At 33.6% G+C, this 23,063-nt stretch overlaps 1 protein-coding gene across 2 annotated transcripts in view; it reads right to left on the bottom strand.

The window, feature by feature from the left end:
• LOC106107486 (guanylate cyclase 32E-like) overlaps positions 1-22,272 on the bottom strand; it is a 37,824-nt gene extending 15,552 nt beyond the window's left edge. The window contains exons 1-9 of one of the 2 annotated variants that reach the window (XM_013288357.1): positions 22,239-22,272; positions 16,794-17,343; positions 12,790-12,935; positions 11,296-11,407; positions 9,792-9,980; positions 8,376-8,493; positions 6,686-6,832; positions 4,688-4,778; positions 3,639-3,723 (exon numbers count right to left, since the gene is read on the bottom strand). In XM_013288357.1, the coding sequence (XP_013143811.1) occupies positions 3,639-3,723; positions 4,688-4,778; positions 6,686-6,832; positions 8,376-8,493; positions 9,792-9,980; positions 11,296-11,407; positions 12,790-12,935; positions 16,794-17,294 (1,389 nt within the window). In that variant the 5' untranslated portion in view covers positions 17,295-17,343; positions 22,239-22,272. Of the gene's footprint in view, positions 1-3,638; positions 3,724-4,687; positions 4,779-6,685; positions 6,833-8,375; positions 8,494-8,672; positions 8,692-9,791; positions 9,981-11,295; positions 11,408-12,789; positions 12,936-16,793; positions 17,344-22,238 lie in introns of those variants that run through there. The other variant, XM_013288358.1, reaches the window with a different exon arrangement.
• Between the last annotated feature and the right edge of the window lie 791 nt (positions 22,273-23,063).

Genomic DNA, 23,063 nt, shown 5'->3' with positions numbered 1-23,063 from the left:
ATATTGTTGACATTATATACTGACTTTTTAACAGGTCTTGAGTTTTATTGTAAAAAATTTGGACAGAGTCAATTAGATCTTAACTACACTATCGCACAAATGTTTAGTCTCGCTGTGATTCCAATGAGTTTATAAGGAGATGCGGACACTATTCGATTATAACCCAAGCAACCAAACAGTTGAATGAGCTTCGAAACAATCGACAATCGCACAATAGTTGTTTAGTCAAAAGTTCGCCCGCTCTTAACATGGAGGAAATCGTTTTATATAGTGACTAGCGCCCGGCGCGGAACTACTAGAACATTATTTGTAATTTTGCGAAATATAAAACAAAGATATAATAAAAATGTTATACTGAAAATAGAAGAACACACTTTTTAAGAAACGTATAGCAACGTAACGTGTAGGTATATCGTCCATACTGAACTCAGTTGAGTTAAAATACTTTAAACCTAACAGTGTTAAACTATATTTTTTGAGGTAATACTGTTAGAGTAGCTTATGTACAAATAACTAGATAAAAATTTCTTAAACAACGCCCGCGTCGTAACGTAACGTGGATGAAAATTCCGTTTTCTGTCGCTTCGTGTTTGGATTGCCAACAGATAACTGTCTCTTCCTAAACCTTCGTCAAGATTTAAATCTCCGTCTACATATAACAGATAAATAAAATTTTTAAATTATTGAAACTTTCGTGAGACATTTTTATAATTAATTATTTTACGGCTATTACTCACGTTTATTTTTATTTTGGTGGCGGCACCGACCAGTTTCAGACTCTTCAGGGGCCCTCCTTAAGGGCGAGTGTTAGTGGGGATGTTTCGGTCGGTGCCGCCACCGAAAAATAGATGTGAGTGATAGCCGTAAAATAATTAATGGTAAAAGTGTCATTTGATAAATTTTGTTTTACTCTTCTTAAGTTTTTCGAGTTTTCTATTGTCAGTTTATATTCCAACATGAAGTGTAATAAAATTCGTATCGGTTAATCTGAAGTCGCAATAAAGAGATAATTTTAATACCAATGTAGATAATAAATAATTTTACGATAGGAAACATGTTCTGTTTGTGTCATAAAAGTGCTGTGGACAATTTAACCGCAGTATTCGGAATTTATTTTTAATGACTGTTTTTATGTCTTATTGACTGACCTGCCGTTATCATTCGATAGACTTATATGAAATTCGTGTATTTGAAAGTTTCAATTTGCTAAAAAACCTAACTTTTGACATGTACAATCGCGGAAATCCGCGGTGTTCCAATTACAGAAATAACGTCTTTTCTTACAACAACCGATTAGTTTTTGAGCTTATTCATTACAATCAGACAAACAGAGTTATAAAATATTAGTATAGACTATTTGTTTTCTATGCGACTTCGCCCGCGTTGAATTAATAAATACTAAAAATGTAGCCGTAAAGTAGCTTTATAATGGTGTAAAACTTGTTGAAATCGACTCAGTAGTTTATAGGTTTTTTGCATATGCAAATACAATTTTTTCCACTTTATAATATTAGTATAGATTACTGTTTGTTATATCGTAATTTACGTTTTAATCTACAATTTCTAGAAAAAGAGGTAAGGTAACAAAACTTTAGAATAATAATAAAGTACTAAATTTTATGATTTTAGTTTGTGTATGAACAAGAGTAATTTTGTTTTGTTATGAAAGGACTAGGTAATCAAACAAGTTGTACGCTTGGGGATATGCGAGGAATTAGGACGAGGACGATTTGGTCTGATGACTTTAGCTTTGATGCATTGACCCTTGTCATAACATTAATATGCCCGCTGCTAAGTGTTTTAGCTTTTACTATAAGTTTGTTGTCCTAACGACTTATAGAAAGTGCTGTTATAAAGATCCGTTAAATAAATGCTTTTATGTACTTTGAGCATTTAAAAACAAATGTGATGTGGGGATCAACTTTAGTCCCTTTTTGTCATAAGAATAGAATGAAAAGGGAACGTGGATTTGACGGCGGAGGAGACACATAGGAAGGGGATATCTATTTTATGTGTGTCTCATCCTACGTCGATTAAGAGAAGACATCGCATTCGCTATTGCGAAGGACTATGGGCAGCAGTCGCTTCGCCATTTTGGCGGATTCAGTTCTTGCTCGTTTGCTACCTCATGATATATATTTAAAAAATGTATTTACCGATTATTACGTCTTTTTAAATTTCTCCTTGGATCAAGGTTATTGGCGTCAGTTCCATTGCACGTATCCCTTTACGCCTCGCAACATATAAAATTGTGGTTTTCGCAGCGAATGGTGCAATGTTATGAGCAAATAAGTTATCTGACTTATACTTTGTAATCAGAGTTTGTATTTCTTGTTCCGATGCCAATTCAAGGGTCAGTTCAGGTCAGTCTTGATGTAACATCCCCAGAGGTCTAACCGTGCACAAGCTGGTAAAATCTACTTTATAACCTTAACGAGCTGTTGCCCGAGACTTCGTCCTCGTGAAATTTAAAAAATACAAAATTTACGTTCGTCCCCTATTTAAACCCTTACACAGTTCCAAAAATCTCTATGCAAGATTCCATTTCTAAGCCCGGTAGTTTGTGAGCTGAATTTTCGGCTACCCTTCTTGTTTGTGTTCGCGATATCTTCTAAATTGTAGTGCAATTTAAATACTGCAAACAACAATTTTATTCTACATTAAATTCTCCTGACAACAAACGCATTTATTTGAAAAAGTATTAATACTCAAACCAATAAAAGAACGCCGCAAATAGATTTTTTATAACCTTCACGGTTTTAGGTTGGAAGAGAGAAGTACTGCAAAGTAAAACAAATGAGCATAACAAATGGAGAGGATTTATCTTTTCCCTAAATGTATAGAGTGCAGCAAGTAATCCTTTGCTTGTATACGATTCTCAGATTTTTATTTCCGTTCAAAACTTACGTACCATATTTTTCGCATATTTTTTATCTACCATATGTAGTACTTTGTGTATCTAAAATCTTTGCATACATTTTATTTTACGTCATATTTTTTACACACTTCTAGATTTAACTATTGTTTAGTAAAAATATAGCCTATTTTATTCACCAATAACGTATAGCATTTTAACAGTAAAAGATTTTTTTAATCGGCCCAGTTATTTTTCAATACATACAAAAATCTAAAAATTAATTATTTTCTCTTTATATTATTAATACAGATAACATTTATTTCTAACCAGCTTTCGCCAGCGACTCCGTCCGCGTGGAATTAAAAAAAGAAGTGTATAGCCTTCCTTCCTCCAGACTAACCTCTACATCTATGCCATATTTCATTGATATCCGTTCGGCCGTCTAGGCTACAAACTCTAACAAACATCCATCCATATAAACTTTCGCATTTATTATATTATAATAAGATGTGAATTGTTATTTACTTAATCATACAAACACATCAACAATAATTCATTCATTAGGTAGCGTAAACATTTTCTTATAACAGATTTCAGCTCTTTCAAAGTTAATGTTAACTTTACTTTCAAAGTATTTGTGTGTAGTTAGTACGCCCGGTGACGTTATCAAATGTATAACTTGAGTGCGAAGGAGCCATTACATACATACATACATATATTCTTACGTACATATATTCTATTCCATTATACTATTTGCTTACAATTTATTGATGGTACTTACAGATGTATCTTCAAATATCTTGTGATAATTGGGCACACAGAACGGCGACCTGGCGGACAACTCTCGTATCATTTGACACAGCTTCCTAAAGAATCAATATTTACATTTTATTAAGTAACTTAATAAACGAAACTCAAGGGAACAGTTCAGAGTACAACATCCTATTTCGTTTACCTTCAATGGAATGAAAAAGATATTTCATATGACTAGCTGTTGCCGTGCGGCTTCATCCGCATGAAATTGTGAAAATTTTCTTTTATTGTTTACATTTGTCAAATTATCAATTGCAAATGTCAAAATGACATGACATGGCAAACCTTGACAGTCTTGCTTCCTTGATGTTGGCAGCAACTTATGGTCTCTTTCCCACATTAGGGTTTTTATCCAAAATATTTACCCCTAAGTTTAATGGCGTGAAAATATATAGCCTAAAGCGTGAACTGTAGGGCTTTTTATTAAAAAAAAATATGTTGTAATTGCTGACATCTTAGGCAACAAAGAAGTGTGTGTTTACTATTTATTATAATAGTATAGATTGACAATTGAATTACAAGAAAAAGGTATATTTGAAGACTAAAAAGAGAGCTTATGTTATATGGACTGTATTGTGGTTCGCTTTAATACTTCTTTTTGAAAATAGCCAATGATTTTATATTTCATTTATATATAAAGCATATTATACACCCATGTATGTTAGATAATTTCACACATGAACATTTTTACTACACAGATACACTACACTACATAAAATTGTAATTGTGTACCCGCGGACAAACCAATGTTGTGGTTTTTGCGCGGATATAATTGTTTGTTCTAAGTGTTTTTGTTTAAATTACAACAATTAATAGCAATACTGTAACAAATCTCATACATTTGACTCTAAAGTAATTCACCCTAACCGATATCCCCAAGAGGATAAAGTGATAATAACTCGCTAGTTTGTTCAGTTGCTTATCTATAGCAATGATACAATTGAAATTGTACCCACTGGATTAAATCGCTGGACTGGAATGATGTGATCGTATTAATAGATGAAAATAAAGACTTACGGGTACTGAGGATTTATAGGAAACGAAGGTGTCAGTTTGAGAACTGCTCTGAACGCCAGGATGTCGCTACTGCTGTTCTGGATGAGGTGATCTGTTGAAAAAGAATTATTTTTATTCTATTGAATTATATTGTCCAGGTAAAACAGGTACAGGCGCGGAAATCTGCAGAGTTTTACTTACAGGATAATTGCCTTGTAATTTACAACGAGAAAAACTCCGCGTCTTCGTACATGCAACTAGTAAGTTACGTCGAACATAATTATAATAAAAAACAAAAATTATCCGCGTATCACTGACCGTCCTATTTTCGTTCAAACACATTAAAAGCTGCGGTTACTGCTTTCCGCGTCGTCTTGATGGGTACAGAATAATAAAACGACTATAGTTTATAAGGTGCCACAGCCAGATTCCTCGACTGTACACGGAGAGTTAAATTTTAAATTCAAATAATTTATTTATTCAGAACATGTTGATATTATATACTATAAATATGCCTAGAGCGGGCGCACAACTTTGATTAAACAGTAGTACAACTGTCGTGCGATTGTCGACTGTTACGCAGTCTTCAACTGTTTAGTTGCACAACTGAAAATGGAATAGTGTGCGCATCTCCATATAAGCTCATAGGAATCAAAGCGTGACTAAACAGTTGTGCGATAGTTTAGTCAAAGGTGTTCGCGCGCTCTTACAAAAGCATACAAAATCAGTATCTTTCGACAGTCAGAGAGACAGTTTGAGATATTTGATACAGGAATAAGTGGCATTGTGTGTCGCGTTTTATAGGATGTTGCTACCTGATTTCCTGATATCCGGAGAGCAAATATTTATTTCATGTTATTGTTACATTATTGGTTTTCTATTTTGTTCAGAATAGATATTGAATATTATATCAACAGAGCTATTCAAAGGGAAACGTTACAAGTGTCATAAAAATTCTAATCTTACTAATATTATAAATACGAAAGTATAGATGGATGTAATGGATAATGTATGGATGAAATTTGGCATAGGTGTAGACGATAGTCTGGAAGATCGCATAGGCTACTTAGTTTTGTTTTTTAATACCACGCGGACTCGCTAAGCTAATTTATAATATTAGTAAGTTGTTTAACGAAATTAAGCGGCCATCTTGTTTTACGAAAAAGACTAGCTGTTCCCGTGCGACTTCATCCGCATGATATTATGAAATTTTTATTTTATTGTTTACATTTGTCAAATTATCAATTACAATTGTCAAAATGACATGACATAACAACCTTGCTTCCTTAATGTTGGCAGCAATTTATGGTCTCTTTCCCACATTAGGGTTTTTATCCAAAATATTTACCCCCTAAGTTTAATGGCGTTAATATATATAGCCTAAAGCGTGTCGCTAGTGTAGGGCTTTTTATCAAAAAAAGAATTATTCAAAAATATGCTATAATTGCTGACATCTTAGGCAACAAAGAAGTGTGTGTTTACGCTTCATTATAATAGTATAGATAGAGTATAGATAGGTAATTAAATATAGATGCAAGATGACATAATATAGCCCATATTACTATCTATTACTATTATTTCGGTACTGACGGCACGAGGTATTGTCCTATTGTTCTTTGACCTTCATCCTCATATTGGCGTAATGTAGAAAAGGCAACCAGAAAGGCTGATGTCATTAAGAAACATGACGTAAGAATTTCGATACTTGGACTGGACTTTCATTAAAATCAATATAATTATTGTGTTTGGCGTCAGCAGGGGCACAGATATATCCCCAGATAATTTACAGAATTACTGTTCAATTCCGGGAAAGAAAACCCGTTATTATTAATTAAGAAAGGATTTAAAGCAGAAGAAAAATCACTACATATTTAATATTTAAAGTAGCTTTTGCCCGTGACTTCGTCTGTCTCGAAATAAAAAAGTAAATAGCTACGTTCTTCATCAAAAGGCAATAGATGTTATGTCCATTTTATTATTTTTTTTCTGAAAATTAAATAATAATGTTACTGTGTTTACCTGCATGAGTGATAGCTGTTGCATTTGGATCATATATCTCATCATCAACTGCGATGACGGCGTACTCTCCAGCGTCCAGCGGGACTCGTCTTCTGAGCGCGTTTACAAACTCCACCAGCGCCACGTGCTCGCCGAGGAACACGTAGACTATATAAAGTACGAAAAATTACAGATTTCTAAGATACTTTTACAGACTTCTAAACTTTTAATTGTAACAGAGGTTTTTTTTTATAATATAAGGTGGTAAACGAGCAAGCGGCCACCTGAATCCACCAAAATGGCGAAGCGACCGCTGCCCATAGACATCCGCAGATGCGTTGCCTACCCTTATCCGACGAAGAAGGAGACGCACATAAAGAGGATATTGCCCCTTCCTATGCATCTCCTCCACCGTCACATCCACTTCCCCTTCCCATCCTCTCCTTATAAGAAAAGGGTGGTAAAGAGAATGGGACTTAATTTAGGCCTCCGACACCACACTCATCAGACGAAACACGGAATTACTTCCATTTCACGCGTGTCTTCTGTGTGGTCGTGGTATTACACCGGGCGTGCCGGCCCATTCGTGTTAAAGCGGGCACTACCACTCAAAATATATATACTTAGATATACTTGTCTTTCTATAGTTCTTCGCAACATCAAAGACCAATTTATAATGTGCTGTTGCACGCGACATCGTACGTGTGAAATAAAAAAAATAATAAAAACAGCCTTAGTTACTCACAGATAAATTACCTTTATAATGGTGAAAAAAATTTGGAAATCAGCTGTGTATGAGTTATTTCAATACATACAAAAATACGAATCTCCTATAATATTTGTATAGATATAGATTAAGTTTACAATTAAGTAATAGATGAAAATTGTAAAAAAGTTATAAAAACAGTAATTGTACATGTAATCCATCTGTTATCTCAAACTGATCGATTTTGTGAGCTGAATCATTGTGAACAAAAGGTTAAATAATGAATCCCTTACCCTGTTTACTTAATTAAGTCACGCGTTACTGTGTGCTTAGAATTATTAGACACATGACTTATCAATAAGTAGTTTCAAGATTCTGATTATACTAAAGCCTCTATACACATATGTCACGTTTTTAATAACGGGCATTACGGTAAACACATTATTTTTTTTTTATAATATACGGATATATTTTTTTTTATAAGACGGAGGAGGAGTCGCACATAAAGAGGACATTTCCTCTTCCTATGTGTCTCCTTCACCGTCAAATCTACTTTTCCTTCCCATCCTTTCCTCTTAAGAAAAGGGTGAAAAGAGAAAGGGACTAAAATTAGGCCTCCGGCACCACACTTATCAGTCGAAACGCGGAATTCCACTTCACGCCTGTCTTCTGTGTGGTCGTGGTATTACTGGGGGCGAGCCGGCTCTGCAGTGCGAAGATGTTAAAGCGGGCTCTACCACTGTTAAGTTAATTTATTAATTTCAAAAACATTTATCAACCCTCTTTTTACTTTTACTTTACTTGACTATCGCTATTTCTTTAGAAAATTGAATAGAAATAAAAAATCAAAATCTCTGAAACCATCGTATTTAGTTCATTTAAAAAAAATTGATTACTTTAATGAACATTCCATTTATTCAGATTAGACTGTATCTGAGATTAGCGAGCACAAACACACAGACAAATCAATAAACAGACATATCAAAGTAAACAACATTTACTTACTTCGTGTCTTAAAATATGTGTTGTCAACAATTCTCTGTATGTGCTCCGACTTGTGCGGTAGGTAGTCTGTGAATCTATGCTCAGCTGTTATCACGAGACCGTTACTCTGTGATAATTCCTGTACAAACATATATATTTTTAAAAGGAGTATACACACTAGGGGTTGCAGTTAGGAGAAAAGTTGGACTAACTCCCATGTTCTCTTAATACTCTGCACTATACTAATATAATAATGCGTAATACACACACTACTTATGTATGTTTTTGAATATTTTCTTTTTAAAACACTTCACTTACGACACCCTTTAGGCTGTATATTTTCACGCTCTTAAAGTTATGGAATACATAATTTGGAAAAAACGTCTCAGGGGAACTGAACATAAACTACAAGCTAACAATATTAATGGAGCAAGGTTTCCATGGTAACGGTAATTGTAATACAATGTCAAAGGCCTTTGTTAATATTTGTGCATTTAAATTTTGACATTTGCAATTGAAAATTTCACAAATGTTAACAATAAAAAGTTTGTTTTCTATAATTTTATGCGGATGAAGCCGCACGGGAACTGCTAGTGATTTATAACATAATGAAAACCTTTTTTCAATAAGCGGTCAACCCTGACCGGGCATACTGAGCCTACATCAAAAAGATATATGGGCAAATCAAAAATGAATTTATTACTGTCTCGACTTTCTTGTCTGTCTTGTATGTATTTAAAAATTTTTATATATAAAAAAATTCCTCATTGGTTACTCAAATTTTTTTGTTCAGAATAATGAATTTCTATTCTAATAATATTGTTACACATTTGTAGAATGTCAGCAAATTTCAGGGAAAACTAGTTAATTGTTTCTACAATTACACAATTTGTTTTGCGTAAGAAACTGAGTGTAAGTTCTAGAATCATTCCGTCTCCGAATAATGCCAACAAAACTATTCATTGAAAACTAACAATGTATGCACTTTGCGGTCAATAGATATTGATTTAAAGCAGAGTTGCCAAAACTTTGTTTAGTTTGCAATACTTGAAGTGAATTTAGTCTGTGGCATGCCAATTTGTAACTATATATAATAGTTTACAATACTGCTTTAATTTGAGACTCATAGTTGAGTTACAGCAAACTACGGTTGTTATACTGCAAGCAAAACATTCATTCACAATTACAAAGCTATTGTGGTATCCTATTAACATATAACTAAATATTATTATATAAACGCTGACCCCCCTTCCCCCACTTGAACTAGCGTAGATCACCGTTTGATGACGTTCGTGTTCTTGCTAATAATATAAATGCTAAACTTCAGATCGATGTATGTAAATAAAATTTAGCTCATTAATAGATTACGAGAACTGTGTTCAATAGCGCAATGGATGTTTATTTGCAGACGAAGTCAGGATCAAAAGCAACTCTTACTTTTATAGCGTCCATCTGCTGTCCAGCGGCGGTGCTCTCGTCGCCGGCGACTATCGCGAACTTGTTCCATCCGAAGGCTTTGAGCAAAGCTACCACGGATTTGCTGACCTTGTGCGCGGGCGGCAGCGTGCGGGCGAAAGTCACGCCCAGCCCGCCCGCCTCGCGCGAACCATGCGCACCGGGACATTTCTAAGCAATAGAAATATGTAATAAAATAGCTGTCCCCGTGCGGCTTCATCCGCATGAAATTATAAAGACATTGTTGACAATTGTCAAATTCTCAATTGCAGATGTCAAAATTACCATTACCATAATAACCTTGCTTCCTCAATGTTGGCAGCTTGTAGTTTGGTCACTTTCCCATATGAAAGTTTTTTTTCCAATTTATCTACCCCTAAGTTTAATAGCGTGAAAATATGCAGGCTAAAGTGTATCCTAAGTGTAGGGCTTTTTATTAAAGAAATAATTTATTCTAAACTATACTGTGATTGCTGACTTCTGTTCTTTCTATTTCACCTTCACGTTAAGGTTATTTGACCTCTAACGTCTATATTTACGTTCTGAGTGTGAAGGTTATGCCACTCTCCAGAGACGAACCCATTATTATACAAACGAATGAAATAAACTTGTTGCTTTCAAAATATTACGATTCTTGTAGACAAAAAAAAACATGTAAATAAATAATTCATAACTTATACAGAATACTAAATTAAATCAAATGGAAAAGAAAAAAATAGTAATATAAAGATGCATCTCCATTGTGTACGATAGACAATAAGTTTTCACGATATGTGACCGTCGTGACCGTCGTTCAATCGTGTTGGTCCGCAAAATAACATACAATGGAAACATGCCTTACCCAAAAAAAAAATCGTGTAAAATTAATATTTCACTAACAATGCTTTTATATTAATCCATAGCCTCTAAACAAGAAACAACGATGTTCAAAAAATTCAACAACATCGCAGTAGACCCAATTAACGATAATTCCATTAGAAAATATAACCTCCCTAACTCAAATGAATTATAACAAAATGATAAACAAGTAATATTAAATAATTACGATTCCAGTAATTTCTTTCCAATTTTAACATCAAAACAAATTTATTTTGATAAACACAAAGATTATTAAAATAGAGTTTAAAATTTTTCATTGAAAAACGTGATAAATTATATGTGTGTATTGTTTCGCAATATGTAAATAGTATAAATAATCAGAGCGAGAGAAAGCCCTATATTATTACACAATGTTTATAGTTTTGTGCTACATATTACTAGAAAACTATTGCTCTTTTAGATTTAAGATTTGGTGTAGTAATTTCAATTTATTAACGCCATCTGTTGGTAGTTTTACACACTAATAAAAAATATTAAAAACAGTATTAACCACATTTAAAACACCTGCGATCTGCTTTAGAGGAAATGAAATGTCTAGTCTACATGAATATAAGAAGTAAGTTGCAGGTGACAATCTTAGCTTTGGGGAGGCATGTGCTGTACTTACATGAGATATGAGAGGCAGGTTCCATGCAGCTGCTAGCTTTGCCTCAGTGAGACACGTGCCGTCGAGACCGAAGAACGCGACGACTCCGAGATCACGCATTTGCGTCATCACCCTGTACACAAAAAATCATATTCTAATATGACCGATTGTCGAGCAAACTTAGGCCAATCGAGCTACGTTATCAGTTAGATATGGTCTATCATTATGCTGTTTTTCTATGTATTATAGTAATCTGTATCAATAATTCTTTAAAAGTAACATATGTCATGTTATTGTCATTTTATAAGTCAAATAGAATATAGTTTTTTCTTATTCACTCATGAATATTTAGGATCAAAAAACGATTTTTTTCATATTGATAGCAACATTAAAATTCAGTCTTGCGTCACTTTTACGCATAAACAAAACAAAACACGCTCGTATTCCATTCAAAATTAGTATCCGTTTGCAACCAGGCACAAACAAAACCGTTGTTTAATAATACATAATTTTTAAATTATGTTAAATGAAGCGATGACGTGGTAAGAAAATGAAATAATTCATTACGAAGTCTGTGGAAATAAATCTACAATCTACAGTCACTTTGGTAACGCGAGCCGGTGTGGGCGGACGTCTCAATGTAGTCTTCACGGGTCAAGAGAGTTTTATCAAATGCGTCAATATTCACTACATATAAACGCATGTATGAATGTTGAGGCTTTTAGTGGAATCAGTCGTTATTTCATTTCCATATTCATGTTTCAATTAGAAATCTACTTCTAAGAAGTTATAGATAGAGGGAGAAAATGATGTACGTTAATATTTAAGCAAACGAATATAAATCCAAAACAATATATTAGATTGTAATAAAGATATCAATCCAAATAGATTGCACAGTGGTAGTGCCCGCTTTAACATCTTAGCACTGCAGGGCCGGCACGCCCGGTGTAATACCACGACCACACAGAAGACAGGCGTACAAGTAAAATGTGCGACAAGTAAAATCATAACTCTTCATCTGATGCGCAGGCGGGCCAAAATGCACCCCCAATGATATTTCCGCCAGTGCGTGGCAGGTCTTTCTAAACCCACCAGAACTAGGATAAATTAAATTATTATAACTTTGTGGAAATATAATATATACATTTTATATAATGTAATGTACACCTGAGATAATTGTTTCGCACTACACTAGCGAAAGGGACATAATTTCCTTCGTCCGCTCCAGCTTAAGTACCTCGTCAAGCCGATATCGGCCTGTTACGTAGTGAGCGAGTTAAACCAATATTTTAGTATAATATGAAGAAATGTGACTGAATATTTTAAATTAATTTCTTGGTAAGTATTACGAAAGATTTATTTATAACTTTGTTATAAAATTGTTTATTTAGGAACGTGGTCAATTTCGAATGTGACATTATGTATGTATGTACATATGTAGGCTTGAGTGAGCGTCTGTGGATGCGTGTATGTATGTGTGTGAGAGTATCTTTAGTTCGTACATGTGACACCGACCTGAGCGACAGCGAGTCCCTGTCCAGCGACAGGGGCGGTCTCGGGCGGCCGATGTTAGCAGCAACGAAGCGCAGGCGGCGGCCAGGCAGCAGGCTCGGCTCTCGGTTCACGCCCGCCACCGCAAGTGGCAGAGCTCCCAGCACCGTCTAAATCAAAAGGTTAATAAGCTTATTGAGCCACTGAGACCATAACAACTAACTATGTCCATAGACATTGTTCAAATCTAACCAAGATTATAGGTACAAATATACCCATCAAACGGATTGTATGGGTGTAAAATGTCATTGAAGATTTTCCGACTAAATAGAAGAAATGCTTGTGCAGAAGTTGGCTACCTTAAGCTAACGGTGGAGGGGACGCTCGGAATGAGATTATTTATTCTTCTGTGCGACCCCACCTCTTTCAGGACTGCTTTCCTTCTCCATCCTTTTTTTGACAATAGGGTGAGAAGGGAAAGGGGACTAAGTTTTGGACACCGGCGCACACCCTCATCGGAAGAAACACTGAATTGCTTCCACTCAATGGTTTTTTTAAAACGAATAAAACTCCACCTATTAAAGTTTTCGAAGCTAGTCTTAGTTTTTAAGATTATTCTCAAAGTTGTAAGTTAGGCGTTACATGAAAATTACAAGTTTATAGAAACACATAACCTCTAATCTAAACAAAAAACGTCTTAAGTCGTTATTACATCAAAGTCACTTTACTAGTCTCGTCTTGTATCAAAGGTATATTGAGGCTGCAACAAGGATGAACGTTTATATCCTTGTTTACACTTCGGCGACATTATTCAGACTTCATCGAGAAGTGAGGGTACCTTTAATTAATTCTGCTTTGTTTAGTAACGTTACATACCGTTAGACGTAATTTTGGCGTCTTCAGAATCAATATACGATGTATAGGTTCAGTTAATAGACTTGGAAATTTCATATCAGTTGAAGACAAGAGCTTGTTAATAACATCTATTTCTGGCAGATAACCGTTAACCGTGCGTTAGATGAGTCGATAGATGCTGGTGAATTGCATTTGCTTTGGATAGGTAACTGCCAAATATTGAAACATTTAAATAAACAGCGTCTTAAATGTCATGATTAACTTCCAAACTTTCAATTTTAGGCGTCTCTCAGTTGTTAGAGTCGCAGGTAAAAGCATAATTTCAAATTAAACATCAAATCGATTGGTTTAATTAACGTTTCTGTATTATATTCTGTATACAACGAATTTAATATGAACGTATCGTGAAGTAATCGAATTTTAAATGATGTCATTACATAATTTAATGTAACCTAGGCATTAATTAGTAAATTGTTAATATAGCTATTCATTTACGTTTGACACCTTTGTATACAGAACATTTACATGTATGCTAATGAAAATAAGTCAAATTTTAATAAATTAATTAAATGGAGGTATCTATTTCTACATTAATTAGTAGGAAAGAAGTTTTCTATCGTATAATGTAGCGTGCGTTCCTTACTTCATTGTAATTAATAATTGTAAAACTCTTAGATTATAAACTGTTAGCAAGAGGTTTTAATTGTAGCGTCGGCGCGACAGGTTTTTGTCCTCCACACAACTCTATCATACGTCATCTGTCATTACTCCCTTCTTTATCATGTCACCTTTCACGCAATCCATCCATCTATCACTACCGGTGTACCTTCATATTTATAACTAATCTTCTCCTTGGTATATACGATTCATTCCTTTATTCATTAGTTTTAAGAACTGTAACGTTGTAAATTTATTTTTAAATTTAATTTTAATTCTAAAGTTTAGTTGTATAAACAGTCCCTTTGACAAGATAATTTCTAATATGTTGTGCAACATTCGCATTGCTTTCGCAATCTAAAACTCCTCTGGGCATTAGTGTCCAGTATAAATATTAGTTACATTGTAAACAGGACTTTAACGTTATTCGTTGACTCTTGTGTGGAATTAAATGAAAACATTGACATTTCAGATTTAATTCCCTACGCATTTCATATCAGAAGGATTATCTACTGTGTAAGTTAGTGAGAAATATACACAATCAGTTCTACTGAAATCGTTAACTGAACAGACTACAGTTAAAACTGGGTAACTCCGATATTAGCTCACGATAGAAAATATTGAAACAACTAACTTATTTACATATTCGGTCAGTGTACAACGATTTAGTCCAGTCTCATAACAAGGTAAACACTTCAATACCAAATCATGCACAACAAATATTGACAGTCCAAAACGAATTTCAAATTCCGACCAAATTTCTCTTCATATTATTAAACTAGCTTTCGCGCGCGACTCCGTACGCGTGGCTTAAAAAAACAAAAAAGAATAGCCTATGTTTTCTTTCAGACTATCCTCTATGTATATGCCAAATTTCATCGAAATCCGTTCAGCCGTTTAGGCTACAAACTTTAACAAACATCCATCTATCCATCCATCCATCTAAACTTTCGCATTTATAATATTATTATGACTAAAGAAGTGTTAACCGAATTTTATGCGTTTACATGTTGTTTTCAATTGTCTTCAACACACCGGATAAAATAAAAAAAAAATAAAAACATCCATGAAATATATTTTATGAAAACGGTTGAATTTATGCCTATATGTATAGACATATAGAACACATAGGTGTTCTTCGAAACTATTTTACGTCTATGTCAAATTTCAGCGATATCCGTTTAGCCGTTCCGGAGATATGTAGTGACATACGTCTGTCCATCCATCTATCTAAACTTTGGCATTTATAATATTAGTAAAAAAAAATAGGAAATTTTCCCATATTTCGTCTCATAGAATTGAATGTTAATACATTTTAAATGTGATTGGATGAAGAGATATTGGTTCGTTGTTATAATTTCGTTTGTCATTGAAGGAATTTGTTTAACGTCAAAAGGCATTTCAAAGAGGTTTGTCGTGGTTCGTAAGATTATTTTTCCGCCTAGGCCGCATTAGTTGCAGGTAATGTAATTATTGCAAAGGTAGAGTCTAAACTAAAAGTTTTTACATTAGTGCAAATTTTTTAAACTTACAAGATTATTTTATATTAAACATTGTTTAAATCAAACTAATATACCATTTTTATTTCCTGAGTTAAGTCTACTTAAGCATAACTAAAGGTAAAACTTGCTTAACAAACAAACACAAGCCAAAAAGTTCACGTTCAATGTAAAAAGCTTTTCAAAGTCAACCTTAAGTAATAATCTCTTGGGGCTATGTTAGAACACGCGAGTAACTTAGGAGATTTAATTTTAACTTTGAACTAGGCTATAGGCTGTAATATTATAGCGCGTTATATTGAAGCGCCAATAGCCTAATGGTTTGGGGTACGGACTACCGGTCTTGCGGTCGAGGATTCAAAGGCCGCCATTCGATTATCATCGTGAAACATATCCTGTCACATGCCTAGAGCTTAGTCGGGATGGTTAAAGGAAATATTACTAAATTGCCAAAAATCTACTAATATTTTAAAAACAAATATAGTCGCCTATAAGCTCTTAGTTTAATCGGTATGGTTAAAGAAATATAATATATAATAAAAGAAAAATATAATAAAAGAAATAGTAATTCATATGAATAGCTAAAATGATTAACAGCGCTTTTTGTTTCACCTTCTAGTTAATGCATCACCGTTTCTTTCACCGCAACATATACTCGCATTTAAGCCAAAACTGATGTATCCTTGCTTAGTATTATTCAATTTGTTTCGGACGAATTGGTCTTTCAAAGATAATCATACTAATATTATAAATGCGAAAGTTTAGATGGATGGATGCTTGTTAGAGTTTGTAGCCTAAACGGCTAAACGGATTTCGATGAAATTTGGCATAGATATAGAGGATAATCTGGAAGAACACATAGACTACTCAGTTTTGTTTTTTTAATCACACGCTAACAGAATCGCGGGCAAAAGCTAGTTTTACATAATAGTAAATAAAAGCACTATTATATTAAAGACTTGTGCTAGGATTCAGGACGAGATTAGAACCTATTACTCCGTACTGTTTTAAACTTACCAGACTATATCCATATGCTCCTAGAAATCCAATAGTTATTGTATTTTCACTTGTCCAATTACTGTCTATGTTGGAGCACATTTTTGCACCTCCACAATCATCACGTACAATATCGAACAGATTAACACCGTCTGCTTCAATACTTTCTATAGATACATTATCTTCTATCAGATTGCCAGTAACACTTGAATGTATATTGTTAAGATAAATAGAATTCAAATTATGTGTTTCGAATGCAGGTTCATTTAAATCTGCATGATCGATATTTGCGCATTTATTATCACTTGCAATTATAACCTCTTTTGTTTTATCTTCAAATTCTATTACTTCAGAATTATTGGTTCCAATGTTAACAACGTCGATTGTATTGTCTATGTTGGTAATATTCTTATCAATGTCATCATCCTCTAGTTGATATTTCGTTATATTAGAAACATACTTAACAGACATACAATCTGTTGTTAACCCCAGAATACAAATGAAAGCTTTTAACGCCTCCATTTCTCTTTTTACTTCATTTCTCTTAAGCAATGTTTTGACTCGAACGTATCTGTAACAAATAAAATGATTTCGTAAATCTTTTATCTGGTCCTTTAAATGATAGACTGAAAAAGACACTAACAAACGTATTACAGTTCTCGGTTTTTACTTATTTTCGGTTATTAAAATAATTTAAAGGTCGATGCCAGTTGTTATATGTTGTCTGTGACAATGTCTATTCATGCTCATGGTCTATGGAAGTTACTCTTCTGTCATCATGTGTATATCATCATGTACATGAAACGTATGTTTGATTTATAATAAAAATTCATAAAAAAGCCATTGGAGTTTCAATAGTATATGAAAAGACGAGACCCACAAAACCCAAGCACCAGTTACTATGAAGTATGGTCCCACCCCTAAAAAGTACGCGTGAAATATCATTAGATAGGTTTTCTGACGCGGACTAAGAGTTTCAGTTTTATTCCTAGTCAGAATTTGTTATCTTCTTTAAAACCCGCTGCAAACAGACAGCTTAATTTTAACTCTACTGTCAGTTAGAACTGAGAACTTGTAACACTTAATAATGATGTCAGATAATTGTATATTAGAACCTGAGAATAAACTAGACGTACATAGGTTTAAGTTTATCTTACAAACATAACAATCATACTTATATCATACTAATCATACTAATATTATAAATGCGGAAGTTTAGATGGATTGATGGATGTTTGTTAGAGTTTGTAGCCGAAACGGCTGAAGGGATTTCGATGAAATTTGGAATAACACATAGGCTACTCACTTTTGCGTTTTTTAATTCCACGCGGACGGTGTCGCGGGCGAAAGATAGTAGTAAAATAAACGAAGGTTATAATAAATTATTCTCTCCAAGTTTACAAGCCGCAGCGCTAGTTGTCGTGAACATAAAAACGTTTTATGAAACGATGATAGTCTGTGTATTCTTTTAACTAGTTTTACGGAGCTTCTTGAAGATATTAATTTAATTAAACCGAGGAATCCGACAGTTAAAATCACTGAAATATTATTAAGCAAAATCAAACAAATATACATGAATAGTTAACGACCCTATTCCTTACCCACTTCGAATGTCATATGTATGACTAGCTACAGACGGTTCCCTTTAAAATTAATCTCACAAGAAATTTGCTACCTCTTAGACTACTCGAGAATTTTATTGGATTTTTTCTGCCGAAATTGTAACTTTAAAGTCATAAGTATAGTTTTTCCACTTGACTATAATTCTAGGAATTGTGACAAAAGAATCGGAGAACTGAAGAATTGAAAAATACTTATCCAGTTTTTTTTCATTTATCTCAGCGTTCAAAAAAGCTCAGAAATCTTGTAGACATGATTATTTTCATTAAATACCGAGAGAACAGAAAATAATAAATGCTGAAGAGTAAAATGCACTTAACTTTGTAGGGTAGGATGACAATTTTATTCTTAACATTTTTATTTTAGTTTTTTTAATACACTTGAAGAATAGAGGCTTACAGTGAAGTGAGCTTATGATGTCATGTGAGACAAAGTAAGATGTATCAAGAGTAATAGATAAGGTGTAGTAATAGGTACCAAAGTCTACAGATAGAAGAAAAAAAACTATCACTATTAAAGGTTTAAAAACTTTGTAGTTATTTGTTCCTCTTTTAGATTGCGCGGGTTGTTTTTTCTCCACGTTTTAACCCACGCTCTCTTGGCATTGCTTGATTACGAAAAATAGCGAAACATGACTGAAATAGTAAATGAAACTTCTGCTAATAATAAAGCGAAGTACGAATTGTTAGTAAATACTGACGGACCCTCAGCACTAACTGATTGATTTAATAAGAGTTTAAATATTAAGTTAGAAATGAGGGAGTTTTATTGAGAATTTTTTAATGATTTTTTTAAGTGAACATCTTTTTTTTTTAATCTTTAATGCATATTTTTAATTAATGCTATTAATAAATTTCATTAACTTATGTTATGCGACAATTTACCTTGTATTCTACAAACATCGAGGGGCAATAAATAAAATGTACAAAAAAAAATCTCCAAGGTATCTTACTTGAAAAACTTCACAGCTAAATGTGAGGTAAAGAAACAGATTTTTTATTAAAAGAAAATACTCTGGCAAATTTACCTCAACAGAGACTCGGAACATAAATCACCTCGCGACATAATTCTTAAGATCTACCAGAAGCTTATGACATCTTTTATAAAGTTACCAAGCGGTACTTATGTACCTATATTTAATTGTTTACATTATAATGTACATTAATTTAAAATACGTATGCATAATTTAATAAAACGTTATTTGTAAATTAAGATGAGAGTAATTTTTTTGCGATTTCGTTTTTTTAGAGCCCGCTTTAACATCTTCGCACGAATGGGCCGGCTCGCCCGGTGCAATACCACGACCACACAGAAAAAAGGCGTCAAGTGGGAGCAATTCCGCGTACAATCTGATGAGTGTAGTGCCGGAGGCCTAATTTTAGTCTCTTTCCTTTTCCACCGTTTTCTTAAGAGGAATGGATGGGAAGGAAAAGTGGATTAGACGGTGGAGAAGACGCATAAACAGGGAAATGTCCTCTTTATGTGCGTCTCCTCCTCCGTATAAGGGTAGGCAACGCATCTGCAATTGCGGATGTTTATGACCAGCGGTCGCTTGCCAGTTCGGTGGGTTCAGGTGGCCGCTTGCTCGTTTGCCACCTTAAATTATAAAAAAAATCATATACTATTCTTTCGGTTTTATTGTGATCGACTTTAATGGATATTGTGAATGTGTAGTTTTGGATATATAAAATTATAGTCGTTGGAGGTTAGTAGTAACACAAGCAGGAACACCAACTGTGTGTACCCTTTAAAACACGTTTAATTTTCTCCTCTCACTGCCTGTTTGTTAATATTTACACCATAGTACTTGATGACTAACCCAAGTAGAGAGCGACGTCGCGGCGCCCCATCCTAATTTAATAACGCCCAACACTTTTGCCTTTCATTGCTTAATAAATTAACATAAATTTCTGATAAACGTCAGTCAAATTAATTCAAGATCCCGTGCGACTGCACAGGCAACTGACGTAACTGACTACGTCGGTTTACTCGAGAATATTGCTTACGATTTACAGATTTTGAGAGACAGATTTTCCACATTATTAATCAATAAAGAATAATACGATGTTAAGAATAATAAATCATTATTAGTTAACTAGTTAATATTTATAAATGGTAAATTTACAGTTATCGAGCAAATACAATTTTCAACTTTGATAAAGTTACGTAAGTCAACCAGACGCGGTATCTTAATATAAATCCTTTGGTGAAAAAACGCTTTGTCTTTACAAATAAAGAAAATTCTCTTTGGAATATTTAAATGTAACAGACGTTGGAAGGTTGGTCATTTTTAGTTTTGTTTTTGATTAAGACTTTATTAAATGAAAACTACTAGAGATATTAATAAGACGTAAAGGCGCAAATTAAAATTTTCTAATAAGCTTTTAATGTCCTAATATCTCACTGTTATTTTTTACTTATTTATAAACTAGTTACCCGAACCGGTTTTGTACACGATAAATTTTGGACGTTCTAAAAATGTGTAAGTATTTTGATGTTAAGATCCGCTACCCACTAATTATATTTCAGTGGTGACCAAGTAGACATTCGAATTTGAGTACAACGAACGAACGAGGACGAAACGAACGAACTAAACATTAGAACGCTTACTGACAATATACAGTGCAAATATTTTTTACTGTCACAAATGAAACAGCATAATCAGTTTACAATTACGTAGTCATATAGTTTACGATAGTAGACTGTTTTCTGTATTCAGTAATTCCGTCTCTCTATGAATCCAATTTTCTAATACGTAAACAAATACATTATGCTGATCCAAATCGTTCATTCAATGAGTGAATGATTATTATTAGTGAATGATAATAGAAACCTATCCTTGTAACTATGTTTTGGTAATATGGTAATTAAATACAATAAATAAACATAATAATGTACTGCGCAGTAACCTTCAAGAAACCTTCTCAAGTTTATCAAAATACGCTCAGATACGAAATAAATTTAACCAAACTTTATTAGCAACAAGTTATTGAAAACATTAAATTTCAGCAAAAGTTTTGATACTTATCATTTTCTTTATATTATTACGATTCTAAAATTTATTGATGTTAATAGCTTTCGCCCGCGACTCCGTCCGCGTGGAATAAAAACAAACAAATGTAAGTAGCTTGTGTGTTGCACTATCCTCTACATCTACACCAATTTTTATTTAAATCCGTACAGCCGTTTAGGCTACAAACTCTAACATCCATCCATCCATCTATACTTTCGCTTTTATAATATTGATTATTAGTATATTAGAAGTCTTTACATCGGAATTAAATTTAATAAAAGCATGAGTAGTTAGTATTATTTTTTTACAATTGATTTTTCTTCATAAAATATGAAATGTAGAGATCAGATTTACAACGTAAAAGATATCGTTTCGAAATAAAAATTCGTGAAGTTAATTTAAACTAAACTTATTGATTGCTTATACAATGGGAAAACTTTTAAATGTTTGAAAAATGTTATTTATTAACATGTAGAAAATATGTCCAGTCGTAGACATCCTTTGATAACGACGACGCAATATAAAAAGCGCAATCAATTATAAATACTTAATTCCTTAATTACCATAAAACATCTAACACCAATGCATAAAATACAGTTGAATTCCATTATTTAATACTAGCTTTCGCCCGCGACTCCGGGTGGAATTGAAAAAACAAAAGTGAATAGCCTATGTGTTCTTCCATCCTCTAAATGTATGTCAAATTTCATCGAAATCCATTCAGCCGTTTAAGCTACAAACTCAAACAAACATTCATCCATCCATCCATCTAAACTATGACATGTATAATATTAGTAAGATTTTAAAATTAATTTTAAAAACAAAAAACTTACCAATGAACAGTCCAAATTTTACGTTTTATAACTGCATACAGTCTCTAGAGAACAAATTATTAACAATGTCTATATATTTAGGTTATATAGTTTTTTATTGTGACACTGAAATATGTTTATTTTTACGCGGAGTCGCGCTTTAAGCATCTAGAAACGTACGTGTGCCCACAACGAACACCTCGGAGCGACTGAATCTACGCAGAGACCAGAGATGAAGGCTGTGTGTTGTACCTAGCAGGATGATATGAAACGACCTAATTGTTACGGAGAATCGTGCTTTAAAAGCTCAATTAATCCGGATATCAGTTTAAAATCCCTTGCGAGTAATTTCTTTGTAGTTTTAATAGCATTCGAAAAGATATTTACCTCATTGATGAAATAATTTAAGGGGAAATTGAAATAAAAAGATTTGATTTAAAAAAAGGTAGCTAGCCTTTGTAGCGAATAAATTCTGCCATATTTATTTTTAGAAGGTTATCGTAAGAATGATAACTTAAAAACTTAAAAAACCTATGCAGGCTTTCAGGTTCAAAAAGTATTTATTTACAGTTTCAGAAAGCATACAAACGGATTCGTGTTTCGTGAAAACGAGCACACATGAAAGCGAGTTTTAAACTTATTACAAGTCTTATTTCACAAGGGAATGCGAAGGCTTGACGAGTCCTGTCACTAAAAAGTCAATGATGTAAAGTTACAATTTGAAGCTTAGGATGTTTTAATACTAATCAGCGTTTAAAAAAATCATTTTAGTAACTTTATATACGGTACAATAGCTTCTATTGTGTTAAGAATCAAATTACCAAGGCGTTGGTAAAGGTGCCAAGA

This window comes from Papilio polytes, unplaced genomic scaffold (genome assembly GCF_000836215.1).
Source record: "Papilio polytes unplaced genomic scaffold, Ppol_1.0 DF822067.1, whole genome shotgun sequence".
NCBI lineage: Eukaryota > Metazoa > Arthropoda > Insecta > Lepidoptera > Papilionidae > Papilio > Papilio polytes.
The sequence above is the reverse complement of the archived record's forward strand: the minus strand, read 5'-3'. Positions and strand labels throughout refer to the sequence as shown.